Here is a 13,430-nt window from a genome sequence, read left to right on the forward strand (position 1 = left end):
CCGTTTAGGCCCGATACCATCGGGCCTAAACGGGCAGTCGGATATCCCTTGAGGGGTCCCATATTAGAGAGGGTACAGGCTGGGCTGAGGGACAACCCCCCTCCGTGCACGAATTTCGTGCACCGGGCCTCTAGTCATATATAAAAATGAATTCAAAATTTATTATAGACCTACAGCTAATACAGGGTGGGGCAAAACTAGGTTTATAGTTATGAGTAGGCAGAACACAGTTATTCTTGTACCAGAAGCCCGGTGCACGAAATTCGTGCACGGCGGGGGGTTGTCCCTCAGCCCAGCCTGTACCCTCTCCAATCTGGGACTCCTGGAGGGATGTCCGACTGCCCGTTTAGGCCCGATCCTGGTGGGATCGGGCCTAAACGGGCAGTCGGACATCCCTCTCACAATCCAGGACTGCTGGCTCCCAACTGCTTGCCTGCCTGCCTTCCTGATTGCCCCTAACCGCTTCTGCCTGCCAGCCTGATCACCCCCTAACCACTCTGCTGCCATCCTGGTTGATGCTTAACTGCTCCCCTGCCAGCCTGTTTTCCCCCAACTTCCCTCCTCTGCCAGCCTGGTCACCCCTAACAGCCTTCTCCTGCAGGGTTGATAACCTCCAATTGCCCTCCCTTGCAAGCCTGGTCCCTCTCAACTGCCCTCCCTTGCAGGCCGGGTGCCTCCCAACTGCCCTCTCCTGCTGGCCATCTTGTGGTGGCCATCTTGTGTCCACATGGGGCAGGATCTTTGACCACATGGGGGCAGCTATATTGTGTATTGCAGTGATGATCAATCTGTATATTACTCTTTTATTAGATAGGCTAGAGGCCTGGTACAGGGGTGGGGGCCAGCTGGTTTTCCCTGAAGGGTGTCCCGGATCAGGTGGGGGTTCCCTTGGGGCTTTTTGCGGCCTGAGCGAGGGGCCTGTGGTGGTTTGCAGGCCAGCCACGCCTTCTGGCAACCCAAGCGGAGACCCTGGTATCTGGAATTTATTTTCCTTCTACAATTGAAACTTTGTAGCCTGGAGCGGAGCCAAGCCTGGGGCTCCGGCAGCCATTTCTGTGGCAGTTAATTCACCTTCTACAATTGAAACTTTGTAGCCTTAAGCGGGTGGGCCCGGCCAGGGTATGCGGAAAGCTTTGCTTCCCCTGTTGCCGCCAGCAACCCTGGCCTGCTCTCTCAAGCTCCATTCTGCCGCCATTTGTTTGAATTTGTTTACCTTCTATAATTGAAACTTTGTAGCTTGAGTGGAGGCTTAGGCCTGCAACGGCTATGGAAAGCTTGGCTTCCTCTGTTACCTGGGAAACCTTGCTCTCTGTGGCTGTAGCCATCTTGGATTGGGATTAATTTGCATACTCCCTCTGATTGGCTGGTGGGTGTGGCTTGGCTGGTGGGCATGGCTTATGTAGCAGAGTGATGGTTGATTTGCATATTACCATTTTATTAGAGAGGATTATTTATTGTTGCATTATTTTCCATATAAATATTTATAAACCTACTTTCGCCCCAACCTGCGTTATAAACTCAGAGACAAAAACATAAGACAATTTAAGTGACATTGGATTAGAACAAAATTTTTAATACTCCACAAAAAGTCCAAAGAATAAAACTGATAAACAAACATGATCAAAATGAGACTTTTGTTCTCTGAAAAGACACACTTAAGAAAATGAAAGCACAAGTCCACAGACATGGGGGAAAAGTTTGTAAGACATATTTCTGAAAAAGGATCTATATCCAAAAGATATAAATATGTAAAAAAACAACAACTCAATAAGGACACATAAAAAAATAACATTATTTTTAAATATATTGTAAATGATTTGGACACTTTACAAAAGAAGATGTGTAAATGAGTAAGAATATGAAAAGATGCTCAACATCACTGACCATTTAGAGAAATACAAATTAAAACTACAATAAGTCACCACTACATATTCACTAGAACTATAGGTAAAATTAACAGCACTGTCAATACCATGTGTTTGCAATGATATAGTGGAACTGGAACTCATGTTAGCAGTGGGGATGTAAAATGGTACAACCACTTTGGAAAACAGTTTGGCAGTTACTTATATAAAGTTAAACATACCCTTATCATATGACTCAACAATCTCTCTCCTACTTAATTACCAAGTGAAATAAAAATATATGCCCATACAAACAGGTGTAGTAAACATACATAACAGCTTTATTCATAATAGCCAAAAAGTAGAAACCTGTACACAGAATAAGCAAATTGTGGCATAGCTATGCAATGAAGTACTACTCAACAACAAAAAGGAACAAACTACATGAATCATGCACAGTTTAAAAGAGCCAGGTACAAAAACTACATACTGTATGATTCCATTTATATGAAATTACAGAAAAGGCAAGACAATGACATAAAGCAGATCTGTGGTTGCCAGGGACCTGTGGATAAGAAGAATGACTACAAAGCAGAAACAAACTTTTGGAGGTGGTGGAAATATCCTGTAACTTGACTGTGATAGGGGTACATGACTGTATACATTTGCCAAAACTCATCAAATTGTACATTTTAAGTCAGTGAATTATACTGTATGTAAATTATACCTCAATAAAGCCAATAAAAATAAAAGTAATCAAATATATGAAGACAGACATTTGTAGGAATGTCTAATAACTTATCTATCCAAGAAATAACTACAACTAGTTTGAATATGTTAAAAAAAAAAAAAGTGTATCAGTGGAAAACTCGGTCTCTCATCCCCACAATTTCTCGGCCTTTTTTCACTTTATTTATGTTCACAAGGAAACTATCAGTATATGAGAACTTGCTTACTAGTTATGTACATAGATTTTAAAGGATGCTTTATTAAAATAAAGACTCTCTAACTGATGACAACATGTACATGAGTCTTTTGGAAAGGTGGACCTTCCCCAAACCACTTACAATATGAAGCCTTTACCCTATAACTCAGAGTATCAGTGGTCTGTCAGCATCTTAGAATCCCCCCTTCTAACAACCTGCTAAACCTTGTACTAAACTTGATCTGCCAGCAAAGGTGGACTGGAATGAGCTATGAGAGACTTGACTATTCCTGAATAACAGGTTTGAAAAAGTTGAAGGAGCACGAGACTGACACAGATGTGACTATGGAGCAACATTTTCAGTGGAGAAAGTAGACTATCTGAATTGAAGATTAGAGAGAAGTACAAGATAAGATTGGAAGATAAGATTCATTTGTCCAAGACACATTTATTGGGTCCCTATTATATGCCAGGCACAGTACAGAAATGAAGCCATATGGAAATCCTAGACTTAGGAATAAATCATAAGTAACATGGAAAGAACAAAGGTCACTGCTGCTCTTTGCGATGGCCAGCAGAGGCTGCCAATGTACAAGGACACATAGGGTTCTCCTTTCACCTCATGACACACAAGGACTTGTCACCAAAACAAAAAGCACTTCAATTTCATACTACAGCATGAAGCCCAGCTTTCTAGGTTCATCATAGAGCAATATTCAACAACAATCACCAAGCTGTATTTTTAACCACAGCTCTGGGCGTGTGTGACAGAAACAAAGGAACTGCAGAATATTGTGAGTACTTTTGAAAGATGATCACATTTAGCCATTCTCTGACCAAAAGAAACCACCAAGCTTTATACAATTACCTTTCTAGAAAAGCTACCTTAAGTTTTACATTTGAAAATGGATATTTTTACTGAATAGCATAATGTACAGTCTTAAAATCTTTGTTTGAATAGATGTACTATTTAGCTTCTTCAAATAAGGTATACCAGTTACAGCTCAAGGAAATGTTCAGTTACTGGGTACAAATTCATAATTTGATTGATAATTTGGAAGTATCAATCTTAAATTTTAAATACTACTATGCTTAAAAAGAGTTTCCTAATATTTAGCAGTCAGGTGAGATTCTGCCCATCTGTGCCCCTTACCCAGAGCCAAGAACAAGACTCTCAAATACACCAAGGAGCAATCACATTTTAAAATTCATTTTGTGAATCTGCTTTACAATTTTAAGAATTATGTATCTAGCCCTTTTTGAGCTCCACACACTGCTGTTTCTTGTAGAGAGGAACTCTGCTGTCAATCACTGCTCCCTTTTGCCACGCAAATATGTGCTGCAGCTTTCACTTGTCACTCCTATTATATGTAATGTAGGCAGCTTAGCACTAAATCAATTTAAGGAACTGTAGAAGTTAAATACATACATTATTATTATGATGACAGAAAAGGCAATGAATGTCTTGCAGCTCCATTTGCTTTCTTTGTTAAGGAAGAAAAAGCTAATTATCTGCAGCTGTCAACCGTGAAGTCCTAGACCTACTTAAGTCAACATTAGCCTTGGACAACTGAAAATATTTCTCATATTTTTGCCCGATTGTTTTCTTTTTGAAAAAGGTAAAACCACATATTGTATCCTTTTTCATAAGCAATTCATTGTAATATTTCAAACAACTGACTATCAATTTTTATAATATCCACTCTCCAAATAGTGTAACCAAAATTTAGACAGTTATAAGCCTCTCCACAGAAAAAGTCATATTAAAATTCAACTGAAAGCCCACAGACTATTGGTTACAATGAAACTATGTTTAAGATGATCAAGGGAGAAATTCTATCCACTTATTTAATTAACAAAAAGAGAGAAAGGAAAACATCTCCCAAAGTTGAAATGCTGATAAATGACAGGAAAGTCACAAGGAATCATAGGCACATATGTTTGTATATTTATTCTTTTTATCTACCAATCTTCAACTTTCCAACCTAGTCCCATTAGAATCGAGAACTAAATAACTACTTGATTTTGAATTTTCTTTTCTCAGATTTTAGGATCAACTTGTATATTTTTAAGATATCAAATAAAAATAACATTTTTATTAAGTTGAAGAAAAAGAAACATCATTAATATATAAACTATGGAATTTCTTAACACTGTGCTCTAAATGTACACAAAGGTGATTATTATTCATGACAAACATAAGTATTCTCTGCATTTGCTCTGAATTTTCAGTGATAAAACGTTATTTTCCTTGTATTTTCTTTAGAAAAGTTCTTCTCACAGGAAGAAACTCAATACTACTTTTAAATTCCATATGAAATCACTGCCCACTTAGCTTCCTAATGAATATTTTAAACACATGTAATTCCTAGTATAGACAAAACCAACATAAATTGAAACCTACATAATCAATAATGTAAGAAAAATTCCAACATATTGCCTAACAGAATTATTATATTAATAATTATAGCTCCAGTCCTGGCAGGGTGGCTCACTTGGTTGGAGTGCCGTCCCATACACCAAAAAGTTTGTGGGTTCGATTCACAGTCTGGACACATACCTAGGTTGCAGGTTCAATTCCCAGTCAGGGCATGTATAGAAGGATAGAAGGCAACTGATCAATGTCTGTCTCTGTCTCTCTCTGTCTCTCAGCATGTATAGAAGGATAGAAGGCAACTGATCAATGTCTGTCTCTGTCTCTCTCTGTCTCTCAGCATGTATAGAAGGATAGAAGGCAACTGATCAATGTCTGTCTCTGTCTCTCTCTGTCTCTCTCTGTCTCTCTCTCTCTCTCTCTCACTCTCTGTCTCTCTCCCTCCCTCCCTCTCTCCCTCCTCTCCTCTCTCTCTAAAAAATAAATGAAAACATATTCTCAGGTGAGGATTTTAAATTTTTTTAAATTATAGCTCATGTTTAAGTTCCTAAACCAACCTTAAAGTGAAGCCTTTTCTAACTACAGCTAGCTGTCCCACAACTCCAAGATTCTGATTTGATACAACCCCTCTCTTATAATCTTGAGAAATCACTACTGTATTTACTGGAGACAAGACAGAAAAAATCAAGACACTTTCAAAGAATAACACGTGAAAATAGTTAAGGTACAGACACAGACATGGCCTATGTAATACATAAAAAGTATAAAGTACATGATTGTCTAACCACTGTGCTGTACACCTGAAACTAATACAAAAAATAGTGAATGTAAACTGTAACCAAAAATAAAATTTAAAAATCAGGAAAAAGATAAAAGTATAACAAAACAAAACAAAAAAAAAGAAATAGTATAGTTTAAGTAGCTACATTGTACCAGACTCTAAGTACATTTCCCAGGGTCCCCAAACTAGTATTGACAGGATCAAGTTTTCATCTCATCTTCTGACAACAAAGCCCAGCTTCATTTCACAGCACAATATTACCTCCTTGCAGAGTTCTTCTCTGGCTTTACATTTTTAGAAAGCTGTATCTATCAAGATTGAGAGATGACTGCCATCCTTTACAATTGCTGATGCTGGTGTATAAATATAAATATGGCATAAATGAGAAAAATATAATTAGGAGGAAATCCTCAGTCTTAAAATGAAGAGGATATGATTGATGACTTCAAGGGTCATTCTAGTATTTTTTGGGTTACTTATTTTGCTAGGTTATTAGAGAACAGCTAAGAAACTTCTGGTTATTTCTTTTCTAACTTTCTGAAATCTGTTCAGAAAGTTATGTTATCAATAGTAATGCTACCTTAGTAATGTTATCTGTAATTCCTACCCAATCATCCTATATAATAAAAGCCTAATAATCTAAGTGTCCGACCGTTCAACCAGTCACTATGATGCGCACTGACCACCAGGGGGCAGATGCTCCGACCGGTAGGTTAGCTTGCTGCTGGGGTCTGGCCTGGAGTCCTCCCGTGGTCCCTCCCCGCCCCAATCGTGCACTGGTGGAGTCCCTTGGCCTGGCCTGCACCCTCTCACAATTTGGGACCCCTCGAGGGATGTTGGAGAGCTGGTTTCGGCCTGATCCCCACAGACTAGGCCCAGGGACCCCATTGGTACAATAATCTGTGCTCCAGGCCTCTAGTTGTTTTATAAAAACTTTAAGAAAGCATTTGCACTAATGTAATTCTTATAACTCTGTGAGAGGGATTAGGTGAGAGGGCTCAAAACGATTGTGGTGACTTGGCCCAAATTACCAAACTAAACTAAATACAGAGTAATTGGAAATGCATGTCTATCCTATTCACAACTTAGAACACTTTCCATTACACAGTAGATGCAACCATAATAATAACATTCATTTGTACATCACCATAACTGTCACATGCCATCCCTCCCCCCGCCCCCAAATTTGGTCCTTAGAACAACTTTGTAATGAAAGAAGGCAGGTACTATTACGCTAACCTCATTTTACAAATAAGGAAAACTGAGACTCAGAATTTAAACCATTTGCTGGAGGATCCTTACAGAAGCCTCAAACAGGCTGGCCGAGGGACGCCAAGTCCAGTGCTTCTTTTGTTATTGAAAATTACTGTCAATTACATGTTGGCTTCAATATAGCTTTGAAACATTTCTATACCTACCCTGTGTAACCTGGTCTAAGTCTGAACTTTACTAAGTGTAACTGAGCTCATGAAAGCATTATGTTCATGCTTGTATGTGATATAGTAACTTATGTTTCTAATATAATAAGTTTATAATATAGAAACATATTTTCTAAAAATATTTATCTAAGACTGTCAAAAGGATACCCAATTTTGAATGATCAAGAATAGGTTTCTAATTATTACAAAAATCCTACTTAAATCGCCCCCCAAAAAAGATGCCTAAGTTGGCAGTCTGTTAAGTTGTAATCAGCCTTCTCCTTGCTTATATCCACTTAATGGCACACACAGTAGCACTCACTGCCTTTCTGTCTTTAATTCCTCAGAAACTCCCTACCCAAATGCACTGCCATTACTAAAGCGCAGAATGATCTCATTTAGTAAACCAGCTTCTTGCCCTTTCATTAGGTCCTAATCTAAATTACAGTATAAAGACATAAGGTTCTGTACTCATGACTGGCTCCTGATAAAGGGCACTGGCTTGCCATGTGGCCTGATGAAGTCCTAGGACACAGAAGGATCTTTTTTGGATTTTATCAGTCAATTTATGTTGAGCCAGAAAAATAAAATATAATCTTTGGCCATCTGGTTCTGTAACACTCTATATTTGTTTAGAAAGGTCATTGTTGTCAAGTTACTGAATGTTATCTCTGGAATTGACAGGAAGAGAGAAGTTTTTGAAAGCACGCCAGGAATATTAAAGCACCGGATATTAAGGTGTAAAGTAGTAGTTAAAAGGTTGGGCTTTTAGTGTTAAACAGACTACTGTTCAAATCCCAACTCCATTACCTACTAGTTAAATTATCTTGGGCAAGTCAGCAGCTTTCTTAGTCTATTTTTCTCACAGATAAAATATAGATAATGCCACTCTAGAAAGACAGTGCCTCTATAAAATGATATAACACAAACATATCACTAGCATATAGTTACCATTCAAAACCTATTCTATAATTATTATGTGTAATTTGTGTCCTCAATTTAATTATGAACAGCATTAAAATTGTCATTACTTTTATAAAGACTTCTCCAGACAGGAGAGTAAAATTTAAACAGGCTCACAATTTATATTATGCATATCTAATATGTGGGTTTAGAGCCTACCACTAACAAAAACTTCAGTCCATCTTAAGTATTTAAGCAACATTCCTTCTTTCTTCATCAGTTTTATAGCATCTATTATTTTGTTGGTGGAATGACTGGTTTGCTGTGTCACTGAAGAATGAAGACTAAGCAATATCAAATCCATATCTGAACTACTTCAGTGGAACTAGTACTGCTGTTACTGGACAACATACAATATCCTCATGCTGTTATGCAATAGTTACTTTCTTTGCATTAGGTAGTTTTCAATTAATGTTTCACAGCAGTACTACTGTCCAGCTATTGCAGTAACGAGATGATCCATAGTTGATTCCTTTCCCTTTGTGAGATTAGCAATGTAGTTAAAAATATACAAATAATTAAAACAAATATTTCAAAAAGCAGCTCAATCAAAACTCCATCCAGAATATAACCAAAGAGCAATGTTTGCACTTCAGTAGGCCAGATTTCAGGATCTCAAAGGTGGGCAAATATTTCACCTGCACTTTGACAGGAATGGTCATCAGGATGTGTTGAACTGAATTATCCCCACACATGACTAATTTCTCCCAAAATCAAAGTAGCACTATAAGACAGAGCAAAAGCCAGTCACAGGCTGGAAAAGAACATTTTCATATGTTTTCTACTTCAAGAATTAGTTGCTACACATTTCCCTGTTTGGAGTCAAGAATAAAAATAAATAAATAAATAAATAAATAAATAAATAAATAAATAAATAAATAAATAAGTAAAAAGAATAAAAGGCACACATCTTTCATATGAACCACTGGGTGGGTTCTCTGCTTTCTCCATAATATTGACTTAGGAGATCTGGAAGTTATTAAAAATAAATTTCATCTTATATGCATACTAGAGGCCCAATGCATGAAGATGCATGCAAGAATGGGCCTTCCTTCCCCTGGCTGCCGGCACCACCTTTGCTCCATCGCCATGGCAACACACAAGCATCCCGCCCCCGGCTGCTCGGCGACTGTGTATGCAAATCAACCCACCATCTTTGTTGGGGAAATTTGCATACTCCTGACTGGCTGGTGGGTGTCCCGAAGGTACGGTCAATTTGCATCTTTCTCTTTTATTACTGTAGATATGCATGGCCCATGGACATAAACAAAAGTGTGGTGAAGGCCTGGGGTAAGGCAGGAGCTGGGTGGAGGGGGGGGGGGTCTAAGGGGGTGGAGAGTGGGAGAATGGGGGAGAGCTGTAATACTATCAAAAATTTTTTTTTTAATTTCAAACTCCAGGATCTAGCCAAGAAGACTACTTACAGATGAACAAAAGTCTAAAACATACATTGACTTACAGGATATAAAAATAAATGGATCAGAGAAATCTATAAACTTATACAAAAAAATAAATAAAAAATAAAAAAAAATATGTGTGTGTGTGTGTGTGTGTGTGTGTGTGTATATATATATATATATATATATATATATATATATATATATCTGAGAAGCAATCTTGACCAGCCTTCACTTACCCAAATCATAGACCCCCCACTTGCCATTTCCTCTCCAACCATCCCAACAGATGCCCATGGCAGGAAGAAAACTCAGTCTGTGGGCTATAGTGAGACCCTCACAGTTCCACTCCCAAATGCTGAGCTATATGTTCTCCCCAAACCAGTAGTATTTATTCCAAAACTCCATTAGGGAAGTTCTACTGTTATTAAAAATAGCTAAATGACTAAACATTAGATAAACCATGAAAACAAAAATAAAGGGTATCTTTAAAAACTAAATCAAAAGCTTGAATAGATTTGATAAAGGCAAGTTACTACAAAACACTGCCTCCCTTCTTCCCTCCTTCACTTCCTCTCTCTCTAAAAATCAATGAAAACATATCCTAGAGTGAGGATTTAAAAAAGTACCACTGAGTTTGAAATGCCCTTCACCTTCACTATTTGAAGGAAGGAAATTCTAATGTGATAGACTCCTTGGTTAAAAGGCTTCCTAAAAAACACAAGCTCACAATATTAATGAAGCCATAAAAATAAAAGGTAATTATCATTATATTCCATTTACAGATGAGATTTCTGCCTCAGAGAGGATAAGACACATCAAAAGGTAAATCAACAAGTGGCAGAGTCAAAACTTTAGTACAGATTCAAAGTGTTTCTTTTTTTTCAACCTTACGATGTTACAGTATAGTCTTTAAAAGAGTCAGAGAGGTTAGAAGCAACGCTAAGGTCCTAATTCAATCTAAGCATATGCAAAACAGAAAATGCTGAAATATATATAGCTGTGAGAACTAAATGGATTATAAGCACTGTATCTGTTGTCTTGAACATAATCATAAACATCACCTATAAACTGTAAATATTATTAAATGGTAGACAGGATCATCAAATACAGGGCACTGGAAGGTAGCTGGTCTACCAGCATTGAAGCATAGTCTTTGGCAGCACAACCGCACATAGTAAGACATCTGTGGAGATTGGCTGGCAGCAAGGTTCACAAGCAGATGCTGCGTGGAAACAACCATGTTCAGAGAGAGTTGAAGAACATTAGGTATACACTGAAGTAATACACTCAATGTGACATTTATGGACTGCTTGGAAACCAGAGCAGATAATCCAGCCCAGAGATAGCAATCAGCATTATGATGATGCTATTAAGGCAAGTTTACCCTTAAAAAACAAAACAAAAACATTGGCCCCAAATGGTGTTCTAGTGTTTGATGTCAGGGAACAGTGTGAAGATTTGCAATAATTATAGGAAATCTCCTAAAATAACTATTTTGTTTCTTAAGAAAGTGAAAAATAAGTAAACAAAATAAAGGCCTTACATGTTAGCAGTAAGTTAAAAACCCAAGAATGATTAGGATGGCCAGTATAAAAAAATTTTATTTCTTAAAAAACAAAGTAACAAGTGTTGGTGAGGCTCTAGAGAAATTAGAACCCTTGTATGCTGTTGGTAGGAAAGTAAAATGGTGCAGCTATTATAAAAAATAGTATGGAAGTTCCTAAAAAAATTAAAAACAGAATTGCTACACAATCTAGCAATCCCATTTCTGGATATACTATACAGTGGTTGGCAAACTCATTAGTCAACAGAGCCAAATATCAACAGTACAACGATTGAAATTTCTTTTGAGAGCCAAATTTTTTAAACTTAAACTTCTTCTAACGCCACTTCTTCAAAATAGACTCACCCAGGCCGTGGTATTTTGAGGAAGAGCCACACTCAAGGGGCCAAAGAGCCACATGTGGCTCGCGAGCCGCAGTTTGCCGACCACGGTACTAGTACATCCCAGAAGAATTAAAAGCAAGATTTCTAAGAGATATTTGTACACCCATGATCAATGCGGCATTATTTACAATAGCCAAGAGGTGAAAGCAACCTAAATGCCCATCAGTGGATGAATAAAGAAAATGTAGTATACAAACACAATTGAACAGAACTCAGCCTAATGAAAAAAAAGAAGGGAATCTGTCATATGCTACAACATGGATAAACCTTGAAGACATTATGCTAAGTAAAATAAGACAGTCACAAAAACACTCACACTGCATGACTCCACTTACATAGAACATCTAAAGTAGCCAAACTCTTAGAAAGTAGAATAATGATTACCAGAGGCTGAGGGGAAGGGGAAAAGGGAGTTATTCTTCAAAGGGAAGAGGGTTTCAGTTTGTAAGATGAAAAAGTTCTAGGGATCTGTGTGCATACAGTTAACTCTATTGTACTGCACATTTAACACAGTTAATAAGGTTTTAAAAAATAATAAGAATAAAAATGTCTTGAAAACTCTGGTAAGGTTAATAGAAGTATTTGAGAGGTTTAATATCACTGAAGAAAAAAGTTTTCTCATGAGTAGATTAAATTTAATCTTTGTCATCTCTTAATACCAATTTCTATAATGGTTTCAATGTATGGTTTAAATTTGTAATTTATAATGAAAAGGAGGTATACCATATCAGAACTGTTCAGAAGTCTTTTAAAATCTTACTTATTCTCACCCAGAGAGATGCTCCCAGTTGAGTGAGTCATCATTACTGATGCAACTATGCTTTATTCTTCAACTGTGCTGGGACTGAAAACAGATTGAGAAGTCATTTTTAAATGATAGTTTGGCTCATTTGTAAGAAAATTCATTTAAAACACTTTTTCTATAATAAGGAAATTACATATATTGTTTGATATAAGTAAACCTTCTTCATACCAGAAAGCTAAACATGGGTTTAAGTTTCTAGAGGCATATGAGATCACATCTCCACTGGGCTGGACACCTTTGGAAAACAGAACCAATAATATATGAAAAGGCAGATAAAAAAAAATACTTCTCAAGACTTCTGAAATATTCTGCCCAGGACATTTCTCTTTTCAACAGCCCTTTTTTATGTGCATTTATCTCCAGATCCCTTTTTTCCCATTATCTCCTCTATCCTCCAAAGTCCTTTGTTCATCTTTCTCCCTCCACATTTAGAGGAAGAAAATAACTAAATTTTCCATACTCAAATATCAGGAACACAATCAAAGGAATCTCTCATTTCTGTATACTGCTGTTTCATCTCCAGGGAAACAAAGCCACAATTTAAGAACTAGGGTTAATAAAATCTTTTTACACTGACTTGACTTTGGTGCATTTTTCTTATACCATATTTTAAAAATCTATTGAGAAGTGTCTAGTAGTATCATAAAATTAAGTCCTTAAGAGGCTCCATGAATCAAAATGTTCTACTGGTAAAAATTATATAAATACATGATTTAACGTGAAAATTACACATTATAACCTCTATAAGAGAATATTTCAGCTCTCTAATATCATATATCTCTTAATTGCTGCCCTTTTTTGTGTTAGATATTTTCTAATGTACCTTTTTTATTCCTTGTTTCTTTCACTAATTTTTTGTGTTATTTTCTTAAGTGGATGCCCTTGAATTTACAATTAGCATTTTAACCTAAAACATACTAGTTTGAATTAATTCCAATAATACATAAAAAATTTTTCCTGCAATATACCTCCA

At 37.1% G+C, this 13,430-nt stretch overlaps 1 protein-coding gene across 13 annotated transcripts in view; it reads right to left on the reverse strand.

Moving 5' to 3' along the window:
* The window catches only part of RFX3 (regulatory factor X3), a 291,507-nt gene that overhangs the window by 221,835 nt on the left and 56,242 nt on the right, over positions 1 to 13,430 (reverse strand). For 5 of the 13 annotated variants that reach the window (XM_079790196.1, XM_079790198.1, XM_079790194.1 and 2 more), the window contains exon 5: positions 12,423 to 12,496. The exons of 7 other annotated variants lie outside the window; for them this stretch is intronic. In XM_079790196.1, the coding sequence (XP_079646322.1) occupies positions 12,423 to 12,456 (34 nt within the window). In that variant the 5' untranslated portion in view covers positions 12,457 to 12,496. Of the gene's footprint in view, positions 1 to 12,422; positions 12,682 to 13,430 lie in introns of those variants that run through there. One more of the 13 variants, XM_079790200.1, reaches the window with a different exon arrangement.

The sequence above is a fragment of the Cnephaeus nilssonii genome (assembly GCF_951640355.1).
Source record: "Cnephaeus nilssonii genome assembly, chromosome: 14".
Classification (NCBI taxonomy): Eukaryota; Metazoa; Chordata; class Mammalia; order Chiroptera; family Vespertilionidae; genus Cnephaeus; species Cnephaeus nilssonii.